This window comes from Narcine bancroftii, chromosome 1, assembly GCF_036971445.1.
Source record: "Narcine bancroftii isolate sNarBan1 chromosome 1, sNarBan1.hap1, whole genome shotgun sequence".
Taxonomy (NCBI): domain Eukaryota; kingdom Metazoa; phylum Chordata; class Chondrichthyes; order Torpediniformes; family Narcinidae; genus Narcine; species Narcine bancroftii.
The window spans coordinates 291,281,899-291,300,090 of NC_091469.1; the positions used below are offsets into that span (position 1 = coordinate 291,281,899).

General features: G+C 44.1%; 1 protein-coding gene across 8 annotated transcripts in view; it reads left to right on the top strand.

Annotated features, from left to right (window-relative positions):
- The window catches only part of mrvi1 (murine retrovirus integration site 1 homolog), a 123,216-nt gene that overhangs the window by 26,430 nt on the left and 78,594 nt on the right, over positions 1 to 18,192 (top strand). For all 8 annotated transcript variants that reach the window (XM_069903801.1, XM_069903808.1, XM_069903771.1 and 5 more), the window contains 2 exons: positions 16,522 to 16,648; positions 17,750 to 17,906. In XM_069903801.1, the coding sequence (XP_069759902.1) occupies positions 16,636 to 16,648; positions 17,750 to 17,906 (170 nt within the window). In that variant the 5' untranslated portion in view covers positions 16,522 to 16,635. The remainder of the gene's footprint in view (positions 1 to 16,521; positions 16,649 to 17,749; positions 17,907 to 18,192) is intronic.

Sequence of the window (18,192 nt, forward strand, 5' to 3'; positions counted from 1 at the left end):
CACAGTGCAGTTCTCCCACAGTGCAGTTCTCCCTCAGTCCTGTCCTCCCTCAGTTCTGTCCTTATCAGTTTTGTCCTCCCTCCATCCAGTCCTCCCTCCATCCTGTCCTCCCTCCATCCTGTCCTCCCTCCATCTTTTCCTCCCTCCATCCTGCCCTCCCTCAGTGCAGTCCTCAAACAGTGCAGTCCTCCCTCCATCTAGTCCTCTTCCCATCCAGTCCCTTTTCCATATGATCCTCCCTCCAACCAGTCCACCCTCCATCCAGAGCTCTCTGTCCAGTCCTCTCTGTCCAGTCCTCCCTCTGTCCTGTCCTCCCTCCATCAAGTCCTCCCTTCATCCAGTCCTCCCACAGTGCAGTTATCCCTCCATCCTGTCCTCCCTCCATCCTGTCCTCCCACAGTGCAGTTCTTCCTCCATCCTGTCCTTCCTCCATCCTGTCCTTCCTCCATCCTGTCCTTCCTCCATCCTGTTTTTCCTCCATCCTGTCCTCCCACAGTGCAGTCCTCCCACAGTGCAGTCCTCAAACAGTGCAGTCCTCCCACAGTGCAGTCCTCCCTCCATCTAGTCCTCTTCCCATCCAGTCCTCTTTCCATACGATCAACCGGTCCGCTCTCCATCCAGTGCTCTCTGTCCAGTCCTCTCTGTCCAGTCCTCTCTGTCCAGTCCTCTCTGTCCAGTCCTCCCTCTGTCCTGTCCTCCCTCCATCAAGTCCTCCCTTCATCCAGTCCTCCCACAGTGCAGTTCTCCCTCCATCCTGTCCTCCCTCCATCCTGCCCTCCCACAGTGCAGTTCCTCCATCCTCTCCTTCCTCCATCCTGTCCTTCCTCCATCCTGTCCTTCCTCCATCCTGCCCTCCCAGAATTCAGTTCTCCCTCCATAGTTCTCCCACATTGCATTTCTCCCTCCATCCTGCCCTCCCACAGTGCAGTTCTCCCTCCATCCTGTCCTCCCTCCATCCTGTCCTGCCCTTCCACAGTGTAGTTCTTCCTCCATCCTGCCCTCCCCCCATCCTGCCCTCCCACAGTGCAGTTCTTCCTCCATCCTGTCCTCCCTCCATCCTGCCCTCTCACAGTGCAGTTCTCCCTCCATCCTGTCCTTCCTCCATCTAGCCCTCACCCCATCCTGTCCTCCTTCCATTCAGCCCTCCCACAGTGCAGTTCTCCCTCAGTCCTGTCCTCACTCAGTTCTGTCCTCATCATTTCTGTCCTCCCTCTATCCAGTCCTCCCTCCATCCAGTCCTCCCTACAACCAGTCCTCCCTCCATCCTGTCCTCCCACAGTGCAGTTCTCCCTCCATCCTGTCCTCCCACAGTGCAGTTCTCCCTCCATCCTGCCCTCCCACCATCCTGCCCTCCCACAGTGCAGTTCTTCCTCCATCCTGTCCTCCCTCCATCCTGCCCTCACAGTGCAGTTCTCCCTCCATCCTGTCCTTCCTCCATCCAGCCCTCACCCCATCCTGTCCTCCCTCCATTCTGCCCTCCCACAGTGCAGTTCTCCCTCCATTCTCCCTCTAACAGTGCAGTTCTCCCTCCATCCTGCCCTCCCACTGTGCAGTTCTCCCTCCATCCTTTCCTCCCACAGTGCATTTCTCCCTCCATCCTGCCCTCCCACAGTGCAATTCTCCCTCCATTCTGTCCTCCCACAGTGCAGTTCTCCCTCCATCCTGTCCTCCCTCCATCCTGCCCTCCCACTGTGCAGTTCTCTCTCCATCCTGCCCTCCAACAGTGCAGTTCTCCCTCCATCTTGCCCTGCCACAGTGCAGTTCTCCCTCCATCCTGCCCTCCCATAGTGCAGTTCTATCTCCATCCTCTCCTCCCCTATCCTGCTCTCCCTCCATCCTGCCCTCCCACAGTGCAGTTCTCCCTCCATCCTGCCCTCCCACATTGCAGTTCCCTGTACAGTTGCAGCAGAACCTCACTAGTCTTGAATTCAACCCCTCTAGCAATGAAGGCCAGCATCCCATTCGTGATTCATGTACAAACGTTGCTAGATCTCTCTGCACAACTGCAATCTTTCACTGTTTAAAAACATAATCTGGTCCTCTGTTTTTTGTTCCAAAATGGATGTTTTCACATTTACCAACATTGTACTCCATCTGCCAGATCCTTGCCCACTCACTTAACCTATCTATATCTCTCTGCAAACTCTTCACATCCTCTACACCAGGGGTGTCAAACTCAAATTCACGGAGGGCCAAAATTAAAACTTGGACTAAGTCGAGGGCCGAACTAATTATTTATTGAAAATTTTCAACAACATCTGCATGTTTTCTCTTCTTTCAACATATGTAATGTTAAACTTTTTCTTATTAAAATAAATGTTTAATAATAGTTTTGGATAAACTCTTTCCAGAAGCATTAACAAATGAGAAATAAAATATTCAATAAATAATATTTCTCTATAGAGGATTTGTCAAATGTTGCTAGTGTGCTGTCGAATAGAAAAATGTGAGGGCTATTGAAAATATGGGAGAATAACATGATTCCTGAAACAATCAAATGGGTGACTGATTGTGGGCATGAACTCTAGCAGGGTTATTTGCCATGCCCTTTTTCCATTGGTACAGATATCCTTTGATTTACACACTTTTCAAGTTTTATGCCTAATGAGCTTGTATCCAGGTGCAGGACCATTTTTAACCAGGAATATATTTATCACTGTGACATGAAACTATTGGAAGATCGTTTTATCCTGAGATTAAAGTTCATAATCCTTACTCAGGCCTGTGTGCGGGAGGGCAGGGTTTGCGGGCGATCGGGTTGGACAACGACAGTGTGGGGGCATCGTCTCTCGCTGCAGGGCGGCATATCAGCGGATCAGAGGCCCCGTCACCGTGAGTCGCGGGTCGGCCTGCGGCAGGGAGGGGTAGTGGGCAACGGTCCTGGCGAGGTCAGGCCCGAGGCCTCCGGTTCCGGGCACTTGGAAGCAGCCTTGTCTTCCCCTGACACCGGCCAGGCCGCGCTGCGGTTGGGGGGGCGGGCAGCGGGACACGACAGTGCGGGGACATCTCGGCGGATCAGCGGCCCCATCACCGTGAGTCGCGGGTCGGCCTGCGGCAGGCAGGGGGAGTGGGAAACGGTCCTGGCGAGGTCAGGCCCGAGGCCTCCGGTTCCGGGCACTGGCAAGCGGTCTTGTCTTCCCCTGACACCGGCCAGGTCGCGCTGCGGTTGGGGGGGCGGACGGCGGGACACGACGGAGCGGGGGCATCTCGGCGGATCAGCGGCCCCGTCACCATGAGTCGCGGGTCGGCCTGCGGCAGGCAGGGGGAGTGGGCAACGGTCCTGGTGAGGTCAGGCCCGAGGCCTCCGGTTCCGGGCGCTGGGAAGTGGCCTTGGCTTCCCCTGACACCGGCCAGGCCCCAAAACCAGAGTCCACAGTGAGACCCTGCAACGTAAACAAAGGAGGTGGGGGCGATTAGCGGGCTGACGCCAATGCATTCTGGGATTTGTTGTATTACTGTGCATGCTCTATACTGGCGCAGCGGCCAGCGGGCCACCTCTAATACATTTTTGAAATGATCTTGCGGGCCAAATATGGCCCGCGGGCCAGAGTTTGACATGTGTGCTCTACACAATTCGCTTTTCCCCTCAGTTTTGTGTCATCAAATTTAGACATACAGCACGGTAACAAGCCCATGCTGCCCAATTTACAGCCAATTAACCTACACCCTGGTATGTTTTGAACGGTGGGAGAAAACTGGAGCCCCTGGGTAAACCCACACAGACGGGGAGAATGTACAAACTCCTTACAGACAGCGCGGGGTTCGAATCCTAGTCCTGATTGCTGATGCTGTAAAGGCATTACGCTAACCATTATGCTAAACCTAGATATACCACATTCAGTTCTCTCTTTCAAATTAGAACATAAAAATTGTTCATGTGCATTGTGAACAGTTTTGGGCTCACCAACGACCTCTGTGACACTCTGCTCACCACTGATTGCCAACCAGAGAAATGCCCATTTATCCCAACTCTGCCTTATACCAGTTAACCAATCCCAAGTCCGTTGGATCCTTATCTTACGGTTAGGTCTTTAATGTGGCATCTTACCAAGCACCTTATGGAAATCCAATACCACAACACCAATCTGTTCACCTCTATTCACTGCACTTGTTAAACCCTCAAAAGTACTCCAGTAAACTTATCAAACAGCACCTGCCCTTCCTGAATCTATGCTGTGCCTGCCTGATGGAACTATTTCTATCCAGATATCTCACTATTTCTTCCTTCCTGACAGTTTCAAGCATTTCCCTGACTACAGACATTAAACTAGCTGGCCTACAGTTACCAGATTTTATCCTGCTTCCTTTTTAAAACAGTGGTGTGACATTCACTGGCCTCCAACCCGCCAGGACCTGTCTAGAGTCCGGAGAATTTTGGTAAATTACCATGAACACCTCGACTACAATTTCCACTGTTTCTTTCAGTGCCCTGGGATGAATTCCATCAGAACCAGGGGACTGATCTACCTCAAGGCCCACTTGTTTGCTCAATCTACCTCGTTTGTGATGGCGATTGTATTGAGGTCCCCACCTCCCAACACATCCATAACTTCTCCCTTTGGCACATTAGGCACATCCTCCACTATGAAGATCAACATTGTTCAAAGCCTCATCCATTTCCACATTATCTCAGATTAATTCTCATTTTCCAAGCTACCTTCCACCACACTGTTGCACTTTACATCATGTAAAATGTTTTACTGTCTGTATTTATATTTTATATTTTACTTCCATAATCAATCTTCCCTTTCTTTATTGTTTGCTTAGTTACTTTACGAAGTTTCCCCAATCTTCCATTTTCCCATTACCCTTGGTGAGTTTGTACCCATGAGCTTTTAGTTGAAAGCCTTCCTTTATTTCCTTCGTTATCCAAGGCTGCCATCCCCCACCCTTCCTGTCCTTGCTTTTAACTGGAATATACTTTTGTTGAGCACTGTGAAAAACCTCTTTGAAGGTGATCACTGTTCCTCAACTGCCCCACCACGTTGTCCTGTGTTCCCAGTCTACGCGAACCCCCTCTTCACCATCCTGTTGTGGGCTCTCTAGTTGAGGTGTAGAATGCTTTTTTAGATCGAACATGGTCTATTGCCTGTGCCACTGTAATGTTATGATTTGGTGACCTATAGACAACTCCCACCAGTGATTTCCCACCCCCTCCCCCACCCCACCCTTACTATTCGCAATCTCTACCCAGATTCTGCTCCTTAGATCTTGCATTGTCTCTCACTGTCACCCTTATCTCATCCTTAACAGAGAGCTGCCCCACCTCCCTTTCCTTCCTGCACACCCCCCCCCCCATTCCAAATAACCTGGCTGTTTAATTCCCAATCATCTCCACTGTACACCCATGATTCTGTAATGGCCACTACATCATACCCCTCTGTACAATCTGTGCCACAAGTTCACTGACCTTGTCTTGAATATTACTGGCATTCAGATAAAGTGCCCTTATACTTTAATAGAGGGTTGCAGGTTGAGTGTAGATCAGTGGGGTGAAGTGGGAGAAAGTTGGGCTATTCCTGTGCTGTAATTGTTATATGGGTTATACTCATTGTCCTTTTAGAATCTAGTCACCTTTGTGCCTTTTTCATTTGACCTTTCTATACTCCACTTTTATTTTTCTCGTTTCTAACTTTTGCTTACGTCTTTACATTGCTTCCCTCTGTCTTGGTGCCTGCATTCACATCGCCCTGCCATACAAATTTAAACCCTAGTGACTAGTGGAGATCCACAGGGATCTGTTCTGCAACCCCCTCTCTTTGTGATTATTATAAATGACCTGGATGAAGAGGTGGAAGGATGGGTCAGTAAGTTTGTGGATGGCACAAACGTTGGAGGAGTTGTGGATCATGTACAGTGGTTCTCAACCTTTCTCTTTCCACTCACGAACCACTTTAAGTAATCCCTATGCCATTGGATTGCTTAAGGTGGAATGTGAGTGGGAAGGGAAGATTGAGAATCACTGCTCTAGACCCAATTGTTACTGAAATATTTTGCTTGAGAAAAATTGTCTTTGGCCCATTTCCTTTGGAGTTCTGAAACCATGCACATAATGAGTCAATTGGAGACAATTAAAACAGTGGTTCTTTCCACCCACATCCCAGCTTAAGCAATCCCTTACTAATCACAGAGCACTGATGGCATAGGGATTACTTAAAGTGGAATGTGAGTGGGAAGAAAAAGTTTGAAAACCACTGCTCTAAGCTCATCCCAACCATGGATTCAAATATTTAGTAAACATTGCAATAAAATCAGAAATGTCACCTTGACATTCAGTTTTATAATGAGACCTGAAAATCTGCAGCTGCTATGATTTTATTAACAACACAGTGATGCTGGAGGAATTCGGCCGGTCTCACAGTGCCCGTAGAAGGTAAAGATATAACCAACATTTCGGGCCTGAGCCCTTCTTTAAGGTCTGAGTAAAAAACGGCTGGCAAGAGAAGAATGGGCAGGGGGAGGAGTACAGACCAACAGACAAAAGATGTTAATTGGGTATAGATGGGACACAGGAGAGAGGAACGGTGAGAACTGATAGGGGGAGGAGTGCTTTGTCTCTGTGGAAGCAAAGCTGAGGTTAAGGAGGCAGAGGGAAAGATGGGGGCGGGGTGAGGGTTGGGGGGGAATTAATGGAAACTGCTGTTAATGCCTTCCAGTTGGAGGGTGCCCAGATGAAACAGTGTTTTCCGGCCCTTGGTGCAAAACTTGCAGACTCACAACCAGAAATAACACACACACAAACAATACACATACAGAACAAGTATAATATCTATAAAAATAAATAAATATTGTTTTGTACAAATGAGGGTCTCGGAGGGTCAATGTCAGCAGTTCCTTTGGTCGTTCAGCATTCTCACTGCCTGTGGGAAGAAGCTGTTCCTCAGCCTGGTGGTGCTGGCTCTGGTCCTCCTGTATCACTTCCCTAACGGGAGCAGCTGAAAGCTGAAAGATGCTGTGTGCAGGGTGGGAGGTCCTGGTAGATCACGTCGATGGGGGTGAGGGAGATTCTAGTGATCCTCTCTGCTGCTTTATGGTCCTGTAGATTGACCTCTACAGCAATCGTACCATAATGTGATGCAGCCGGTCAGGATGCTCTCGATAGAGCTCCTATATAAGGTTGACATGATGGTGGCCGGTAGCCTTGCCTGCTTCAGTCTTCTCAGGAAGTACAGTTGCTGTTGCGCTTTCCTGACACGTGAGGAGATGTTGAGTTTCCACGATAGGTCACTGGTTAAGTGAAATCCAAGAAACTTGGTGCTCTGCACTCTCTCGACTACAGGGTTGTTGATTGTACCTTGAAGAAGGCCTGAGGAGTCACGTGATGGAGTAGTGCCGGTCAGGGAATTCCAGCCCTCTCCGGAAAAGTTAAAAAAAAAAATGCACAAAACACAAAGGTACAAGAGTAAAAATTAAAACAAAGTAAAAATAAAGGTGAGAAGAAAATGACAGCGAAGAGAGAAAAGTCTAAAACAACGGGAAGAAGAGAAGAAGAAAACATCGGAAGAAGAAGGTGAAGGCCTTACCTGTCCGAGGAGGCCCGCCGCGGAGAGAGAAGCCCGCTCCCTCAGGTCAGTGGAAGTCACGAGCTCGGGACTACAAAAATGGCTCGAGGAGCCGAGTAAAAGTGCGCAACCGCGCATGCGCATGAAAAAAAACACACTGACGGGAGGGGGGAACAGCTGCGGAGTCGATCTCCACAGCTGAGAGAGACACCTGCAACACAGCAACAGGTGCAGAACAGAGAAAATAACGACAACAAGAAAGAAGAGGGTAAAAAGAAAACAAGGAAACAACAGATGGTCAACCCAGAGGAAGAAGAAGAAGAAGAACAGAAAGAAATGGAAGAAGAAGAGAAAGGCAAGACAATGGATATATCTTTTTTTAAAGAATATATGGAATCAGTGAAAGAATGGCAATTACAAGAATTTAATGAGATAAAAAGAAGAATTAAGAGTGCAGAAGAAAAAATGAATAAAATAGAAATGGTCATATCAGAGATAGGAAAAAGAGTGGACAAGGTGGAAGAACGAGAAATAATCATAGAAGTGGAAGTAGAGGACTTAAAAGAGAAATTAGAAGAATCTAATAAAAAAGTTAAAGAGGCACATGAGCTGTTAGCTCAGAAGATAGATATAATGGAAAACTATAATAGAAGAAATAATATAAAGATAGTGGGCCTTAAGGAAGATGAAGAAGGCAAGAATATGAGAGAATTTATAAAAGATTGGATACCCAGGGTCCTAGGAAGACCAGAAGTACAGGAAGAAATGGAAATAGAGAGGGCACATAGAACATTAGCCCCGAAACCACAACCGCAGCAAAAACCAAGATCCATTTTAGTAAAATTCTTAAGATATACAACAAGAGAAAATATATTGGAGAAAGCAATGAAGAAAATAAGAGAAGACAAAAAGCCACTGGAATACAAAGGTCAAAAAATTTTTTTCTATCCAGACATAAGTTTTGAACTCCTGAAGAAGAGGAAGGAGTTCAATACAGCGAAAACGATCTTATGGAAAAAAGGATATAAGTTTATGTTAAGGTACCCAGCGGTACTTAAAATAGTTATTCCAGGGCAACAAAACAGACTATTCTTGGATCCAGAGGAAGCAAGGAAATTTGCAGAACAACTACAAAACAAGCAGAGAGATGAAGACATGTAATGAGAGTAAAAATGACAAAGAACTATATGTATGTGTGTAAAGGGGTATATGTGTGTGTGTATATATATATATATATATATATATAGTGTGTATACATGAATGCATCCGTATTTAGAGGAAAATATATAGAGTATAGACAAGAATTAATAAGGGAGGGAAAGGGAATAGAGGGAATAAGGAGGGAATTAAAAGAGTGACCTTTGTTATATATGAAAATTGAAATCTTTTCCAGGGGGGCTGGGTGGGGAGGAGTTATGGTCACTGCAAAATCAGTTGACGTTTCCAAGTGAATTCACAAATCCAAATGGAGAGGGGAGATGTGGTTGCCCGACAAGGGATAAAGGGAAACTCAGGAGGGGGAGGGGAGAATGGGGTTAAAGAAGTTTTAAATAGGAGAATAAGGAAAATGTTTGATGTTTTAGAAATGTTGTCTTATAAAGTGTTCAAAACAAGAAAGCAGAAATGGATAAGAAGGAAAGGTGATGATGGAGAAATGGAAAGGGAAGATAAACAAAGTATGAAATGGCTACGTTGAACTATATGACTTTATATATTAACGGAATACATAACCAAATCAAAAGGAAGAAACTGCTAAATTTACTGAAAAAAGAAAAAATTGATATAGCATTTGTGCTAGAAACACATTTAACTGAATTGGAGCACAAGAAATTAAAAAGAGATTGGATAGGACATGTAACAGCAGTGTCATATAACTCAAAAGCTAGAGGAGTAGCTATATTAATCAGTAAAAATGTACCAATTAAAATAGAAGAGGAAATAATAGATCCAGCAGGGAGATATGTAATGATAAAATGTCAGATATATTTGGAGTTTTGGAATTTACTCAATGTATATTCACCTAACGAAGAAGATCAAAAGTTTATGCAAGATATTTTTTGAAGATAGCAGATACGCAAGGGAACATATTAATAGGAGGGGATTTCAACCTTAATTTGGATTCAAATATGGATAAAACTGTGAAAAAAATTAACAAAAAGAACAAAGTAACCAAATTTATAATTAAATCGATGCAAGAAATGCAACTTTTGGATATATGGAGGAAACAACACCCAAAGGAAAAGGAATATTCATATTATTCAGGTAGACATAAAACATACTCAAGAATAGACCTATTTCTGTTATCAGCTCGTATGCAAGATAGAGTAAAAAAAACAGAATATAAAGCTAGAATATTATCGGACCATTCACCCGTGATATTGACAATAGAGTTAGAGGACATCCCTCCAAGAATGTATAGATGGAGATTAAACTCCATGCTACTTAAAAGGCAGGATTTTAGAGAATTCATTGAAAGACAAATTAAAATGTACTTTGAAATAAATACGAAATCAGTGAAAGATAAGTTTATACTATGGGATGCAATGAAAGCGTTCATTAGAGAGCAAATAATAAGTTATGTAACCAAGATGAAGAAGGACTATAATCAGGAAACAGAGCAGTTGGAAAGGGAAATAGTAAATATAGAAAAAGAATTAGCAATGAAGGAAGATACAACTAAAAGAAGAGAATTGGCAGATAAAAAAATAAAATATGAAACACTACAAACATATAAGGTGGAGAAGAACATAATGAAGACAAAACAGAAATATTATGAACTAGGTGAAAAAGCGCACAAAATTCTAGCGTGGCAGCTTAAGACAGAACAAGCTAAGAAAATGGTATTGACATCAAGGAAAAAAGACAAGCAAATCACATATAATCCAACGGAGATCAATGAAAACTTTAGAGAATTCTATGAACAATTATACCAAACTGAAAACGAAGGGAAAGAAGACAAAATAGATGAATTTTTAACTAAAATTGAATTACTAAAATTACAAATAGTAGAACAAAATAAATTAACAGAACCATTTGAAATAGTAGAAATACAAGAGATAATAAAAAAACTACCAAATGATAAAACACCAGGAGAGGATGGATTCCCAATAGAATTCTATAAAACATTTAAAGATTTATTAATTCCTCCCCTCCTGGAAGTAATCAACCAGATTGACAAAACACAAAGCTTACCAGATTCATGTAAAACAGCAATAATTACAGAAATACCAAAGCAAGGGAAAGATCCACTCGCACCAGTGTCATATAGACCAATATCATTACTTAACACACATTATAAGATAATAGCTAAACTATTAGCAAACAGATTAGCAGATTATGTAACTAAAATGGTAAATCTAGACCAAACTGGATTTATTAAAAAAAGACAAACAACAGACAATATTTGTAAATTTATTAACTTAATTCATGCAGTAGAAGGAGTAAAGCACCAACAGTAGCAGTTGCTTTAGACGCAGAGAAGGCCTTTGACAGAGTAGAATGGAATTATTTATTCAAAATATTGCAAAAATTCAGTTTACCAGAGGAGTATATTAATTGGATTAAAGCATTATATAAGGGGCCATTGGCAAAAGTGACAGTAAATGGATATATATCAAAGCAATTTAACTTAAGCAGATCAACAAGGCAGGGATGCCCACTATCACCCTTATTGTTCGCGTTAGCTATAGAACCACTAGCAGAATTGATAAGAACAGAAAATAATATAAAAGGGATAAAAATAAAAGACAAGGAATATAAAATCAGTTTATTTGCGGATGATGTTATAGTATACTTAACAGAAACAGAACTATCAATAAAAGAATTATATAAGAAATTGAAGGAATATGGAGAAGTGTCGGGTTATAAGATTAACGTAAATAAAAGTGAAGCAATGCCAATGAATAATGCGGATTTCTCAAAATTTAAGAAGGAATCACCATTCAGATGGCAAATGCAAGCAATAAGATACCTAGGTATACAAATAAATAAAAATCTCGACCATCTATATAAACTCAATTATTGTCCACTAATGAAAAAATTACAGGGCGATTTAGAGCATTGGAAAGATTTACCATTAACACTAATAGGAAGGATAAACTGTATTAAAATGAACATTTTCCCAAGGATATTATACCTATTTCAGGCATTGCCAATACACTTGACAGAGAAATTCTTCAAGGAGTTAAAGAAAATAATAAGGAAATTTTTATGGAAAGGGGGGAAACAAAGGATAGCACTAGATAAATTAACAGAATGGTATAAACAAGGAGGCTTACAACTGCCAAACTTTAAAAATTATTATAGAGCCGCACAATTAAGATACCTATCAGATTTTTACCAAACAAGGGAAAAGCCAGATTGGACTAGATTAGAACTAGATAAAATAGGGGAAAAGATACCTGAACACATATTATATAAATGGGATGAAAAATTGGTACAACGTAGGAGTTCTCCAGTATTACATCATCTGCTCAATATTTGGAAGAAAATTCATGTAGAAAGGAATAAAATAAATTACCAATTACCAAAACTAATAATGACGCAAAATCAGTTACTCCCTTTTACAATAGATAACCTTTCCTTTAGCGAATGGGAGAAAAAAGGGATCAAAAGAATAGAAAATTGTTTTTCAGGAAATAGATTATTATCCTTTGAACAAATGAAAGATAAATATAATATAACACAAGATACAGTGTTGGCATATTACCAATTGAGATCCTACTTGAAGGACAAATTAGGAAGCAGTCTGAGGCTACCAGAGGGAAGTAACTTTGAATATGTGATTACAGATACAATGATAATCAAAAGATTTATAACAAATATGTATATTAAACTGCAAGAAAAGGAGAATGAGGAAACAAATGGTAAAATTAAACAAAAATGGGAACAAGATTTAAATATAAAGATAAAAAAGGAAACATGGGACAAGTTATGCTCTGGAATGATGAGAAATACAATAAATACAAGGTTACCTATGATACAATATAACTGGATACACAGGCTATACATTACACCTCAAAAGTTAAATAAATGGGTCCCAACATTATCTGACAGATGTTTTCGTTGTAAAAAAGAAATGTGAACAACAATTCATGCAATCTGGACATGTAAGAAAGTAGAAACATTTTGGGAAGATCTAAACCAGATATTAAATAAAATTACAGAAAACAATATACCAAAAAACCCAGAGATCTTCCTCCTAAGTAACATAAAAAACAAAGAATTTGGACTTGATTTGGATGGTGCACAAAAAAGATTTGTTAAGGAAGCTCTAGCCGTTGCAAAAAAATGTATTATGTCAACCTGGAAATTGGAAGATAATTTGAGAATACAACAATGGTATATAGAAATGAATAAATGTATTCCATTAGAAAAAATAATATATATTTTAAGAAATAATATTGAAATATTCGAACAAATATGGGAGCCATACATGAAACACAATAGAGAAAACCTACTGGGGACATTTACCACCTAAATTAACGAAAGGAGAAGGAAATGAAAAGAATTGACTCAGTGGAATTTCTTGTTTATTTTTATTGAATGACAACATTGTTTGACTGGTTTAATGTATCTTAGATTTTGTACTTTAAATGAATGGGGGGAGGTAGGGAGGGTGGGATGGGAGGTGGGGGGGGGAGAAAATGACACTGTATATATTTGAAAAGGAAAATGAATGTATCTTGGTCAATGTGGTTTATGGTGTGAAAAATAAAAAAATTTAAAAAAAAGAAGGCCTGAAACGTCAGTTATTTATCTTTACCTCCTATGGATTCTGTGAGATCTGTTGAGTTCCTCCAGAATTTCTGTGTTTTAATTCAGTTTTACAGGATGGTTTTACCAGAAAGACTTTGCTCCTCTTCATGATTCTCTTTCGCTTTCTCTCCTGACCGTGGGACAGGAGAACCATGGGCCTGGACCCTACTTTCTTGGTCCTGACCGACAGATTGACACCCCCCCCCCCCCCCCCATCCTGTCCCTCTCTCAGTTCTCGGCGTGTATTGCATTGATCCCTGGTGCAGGGAGGTGGTGTCCCTGTGACTCGGAGTGCCTCTCTGCTTCATGGCTGTCCCAGATACAGAATGGGGTGTGTTTAACATTGTGTCGGTGCTTGAGGTGATGCCAGACTGGAGATCTAAGCTCTGAAATTCACTGCTGCAGAACCCAGGAACATCAATCTACCTCCTGCATTCATTCTCCACAATTATAGATGTGCTTTGATCTTGACTTGGCCAGAGAGACACTGCCGTCTGCTCACTTTGATCACTGAAATGCAAAGAAAATCCTGGGAAGTAAAGAGTGTTCCAGAAGGCCGTGTCCTTCACTGATCCATTCTCTGGGCTGGATCTCCAGATCGACACCAGCAAAATCAAACTGGCTGGGATTTGTCCAGGGCCATAAGCATCTGAGTATCAATGCGGTGCACTGCCTGCCTTCGGAAGGCGGGCAATATCAGCGGGGACCTTTCGTCACGCTGCCCCATGCTCACTGCTCGCTATGGACTTGCAGCAAATCATTTTGTTGCATTTGGAATCACAAAGAAGGCTCGCCAGTGGCTATATTTGGTGAGGTGTCTGAGGAGATTCGGTACGTCACTGAAGACTCTCGTAAACTTCTCCAGGTGTCGTGTGGAGAGCACTCTGGCTGGTTGCATCACTGCCTGGTATGGAGTCGTCAGCTCTCAGGGCAAGAATAAACTCCAGAGGGTTGTTAACTTGTCCTACGACATCACAGGCACCAGACTTCACTCCATCGAGGACATCTACATGCAGACTTCTTTATCGATTAATTCACTGATGGATAGCATGGTTAGCACAACGCTGTTACAGTGCCAGAGGCCGGGACCAGGGTTAGAATCTGCCATTGTCTCTAAGGAGATTGTACGTAAACACACCAAAATACTGGAGGACCTCAGCTGGTCTTTTCAGCATCTATAGGAGACAAAAGTATATTCCTGATGTTTCAGGCCTCAAGGAAAAATCAGAAAAGGTAGAAGCAGGATATATCAGAAAGTCTCAGAATTCAAACAATGGGGGAGGAATCCAGACCAACCAAAGGTGTTAATTGGATATGATAAGGGACTAGGTAGAATTTATCACGTCTGTGCGAATGGAGACAGGGAATGAAGAGAGGATGGGGGAAGAAGGAGTGAGGGGTGGGTTTTTAACAAAAGCCATGAAGTCGATATTAATGCCATCAAGTCCAGTCAGAAGATGAGGTCTTGTTCCTCCATTTTGTGGGTGGTCTCAGTCTGGTTGTGCTGGAGACCATGGTCAGACAAGTCAGCAAGGGAATGGGATGGAGAATTGAAGTGAGTGGCCACTGGGAAATCCGCGCTATTGCGGTGGAAAGAGCCGAAGTGCTCAACAAAGCGATGTCCCAGTCTGCGTCCAGTCTCTCCCATGTAGAGGAGACTGCAATGGGAACACCAGATGCAGTAGATGACCCCTGCAATTTGTACGTTCTCCCTGTGTCTGCGTGGGTTTTCCCCAGTTTCCTTCCACTTTTCAAAACATACCAGGGGTTGCAGGTCATTTGGCTGTAATTGGGTGGCACGGGCTCGTGGGCTGAAAGGGCTTGTTACTGTGCTGTATGTCTAAATTTTTAAAAGAAATTAAATTTACGTTCAAAATTCAACCAGCTCCCATTTTATTCTTCCCAAATTGTTACCAGCTCCACTAAGATCCCACCACGCATCCACACACTAGAGGCAATGTATAGTGGCCATATCACCATGTCCGCAGGACCAAGGGGCTTTTTGAAAACTCCAGGAACTCCATGGACATTCCTGCATTGATGGGTTGGAGCCAGAGAGGGTTCAAGCCAAGTACCTGGTGGCCCTATTTCAGAAGATTTCTCCAGGAGCCAGCTGTGGGGGGGTCTGAAAAGATTTGGCATGTCGTCAGATACTCTAACAGACTTCTACAGGGGTACTGCGAAGAGTACACCAACTGGATTGTGCCCAGGAACACAGAAGCTTGCAGCCAGTCCAATCTCAGACTCCGAACTCTCATCCATTGCAGACATCTATGTGAGGCATTCCCTCCAGAAGGCAGCCAATATCATAAAGGAACCCCCCATCACCCTCTTACTGCTACCTTCAGGCAGAAAGTACAGAAGCCTGAAGTCCACCGTCTCTAGTTTCAGGAAAAGATTGAATCCAACAACTATCAGGCTCTTAAACCTCTCCGCATTACCCTATCCCTGGCCATAAACTAGTCCAGGTCCATCAAAAGACCTGTTCCCTTTTTATTTCCATTAATTACAAATGTCTATTTTTTTATATTTTTATCTTTGTTTCTGTCCTGGTGTGTTGTGGTCATTTAATTTGCACTGTTGTAGTTGGTGTATCATGCAGCAACCTGTGTTGCTGCAGCAAGTAGGAATTTCAGTTCATCTGCACACTGTATGACAATAAACTCTTAGCCTTTTGGATGTGGGAGGAAGCCCAGATTACAACTAGAAACCAAGGCAGCACAGTTGGTGTAAACACCGTTACAGCGCCAGCAACTGGGACATGGGTTTGAATCTGGCATTGTCTGTAAAGAGCTTATACATTCTCCCCGTGACTGCATGGACTTCCTCTGGGGCTCCGGTTTCCTCCACCCAATCAAAACGTACATGTTGTGGGTCAATTTGGTTTAATTGGGCAGCACAAGCTCATGGGACGGAAGGGCTTTTGTTACCATGCTGTATGTCTAAATTTTGGGAAACCCACATGGTCACCAGGAGAACATGCAAACTCCACTCCCACAGTGCCAGAGGTCAGGACTGGGTAGTTGGAGCGGTTGATATCAGTTCTACCCACTGCACCTCTGGCCACCACACTGCAGCTTCCCCTCCTTGTCCTAAGAGGTGCTTGGGGTGTACTGATGGAACTGGAGGCTGGCTGCATCACATTAGCAGACCCCGTCATGACTGTCTGCTCCCAAGTTCCCACACAATCCTAGACCATCACCAGATTACGTAAAAAGTGTTTGAAATTGAACTTATGACCAAATATTCTTTTGTGGTACAGAAACAGGAAACAGATGTGCGGCATTTATCTCAGGAGACCGTTGGGCCGTTGCATCAGCAGACCCCCTGGGCCCACTCTGGAGAGTGTAGTGACAATGCTCACTCAACGCAGTACATGCCTCTGCTGGGTAAGGAAGGGAACACCTGCATTTCTATAGCACCATTCACCACTGCAGCACAACCCATAGCAGTTTGTAGCCAACAAAATCCCCAACCCTGACTCTCACCTGATCGCTGCCTGCTTCACGCATTTCCGCCGCCCCCCCTCCCATTTGTTATCAACCAATCCCCAATCCTTGCCAGTGTAACACTGAGAACATAACAGAACATCAGAAACAGGAGCAGGAGCCGGCCATCAAGTCTGCTCTGCCATTCAATAAGATCACAGCTGATCTGGCCATGGACTCAGGTCCACCTACCCGCCTGTTCCCCATAACCTTCAATTCCCCAATTATTCCAAAATCTATGTATCTGTGTCTCATTTAATGCGGCAGACTTTGCTGTTTCCTTGGGCAGAGAATTCCACCAATTCACCGCTCTCTGGGAGAAGCAATTCCTCCTCATCAACCAAGTGAAATACAAAGGTCTGCAGACGCTGTGATTGTAGTAAAAACACAGAGATGCTGGAGGAACTCGGCCGGTCTCGCAGCATCCAGAGGAGGTAAAGATGTATTACTGACATTTCGGGCCTGAGCCCTTCCTCAACATAGAAGAAGAGATCAGGCCCGAAACATCAGTAATGTATCTTTACCTGCCTGGATGCTGCGAGACCAGTCGAGTTCCTCCAGCATTCCTGTTTTTTTTTCACCACCTCATCGCCACCCCAAATCTATTCGCTCGAACCTTGAGGCCATGTCCCCCATGGGCTACAACCTCGTGTTTTCAGTTCCCACACTGTCCACACATGACCCCTTCAAAGGCCTTCTAAAAATACGGGTACACCTCCCGCATTCTCCCTTGCCTATTCTGCCAGGCACATCCTCGTAGCTTCCCTTTCACCTGCACAAGGTGGCTGGGAGATCTATGGCCCTCTGACAGAGTTGGGTTGCTCCTCACTGACCCACGGTTTCTGCCTTTGCCGGGAAACACGTCAAGTTTGGACGAGGTATCTTTCGGAAGATGATTGGATTCTGGAGCACCTCCTGCTGGCTCGCTGCATGCACTTGCTGTCTGTGGAATTGCACTGTTCCTGAGCGGACCATTCATTCTTTTGTACTACTCTATCACAGATGCCCTTAATCTAGAACCTTCCCAGAGCCGCCTGCTGTTTGGGATCCACGAGCACTTTAGACCACCGTCGTTGGATCAAAATCGAGGGGAGGAGGAGAAGCCTTCACCCTCAAAGGAGCCTTTGAGTGAGGGACGAGGCTCACACACCACAGGCAGGTGAGATCACAAGGCTGTCGGGGCCTGATTGACCGTGGGCAGGGGGGGTGGGGGACTGACAGTCGCAGGTGGACAGCCATCCACCACTGGGCAGCCTGGGTGCAAGGGTCTTGGCTCCAGCCCTGGGTTAGTGCCCAACGTCAGCTGGATGGGACGGAGGGGTGGTCATCCCTTTTCCCCAGTATGTGAGAACCTCAGGAGGAGGAAAGGAGAGATTTACATTTCTGCAGCACCTTTGAGGATTTTCAGACCCTTCCCAGCCAATGCTGGACTGGTCTGGAAATGT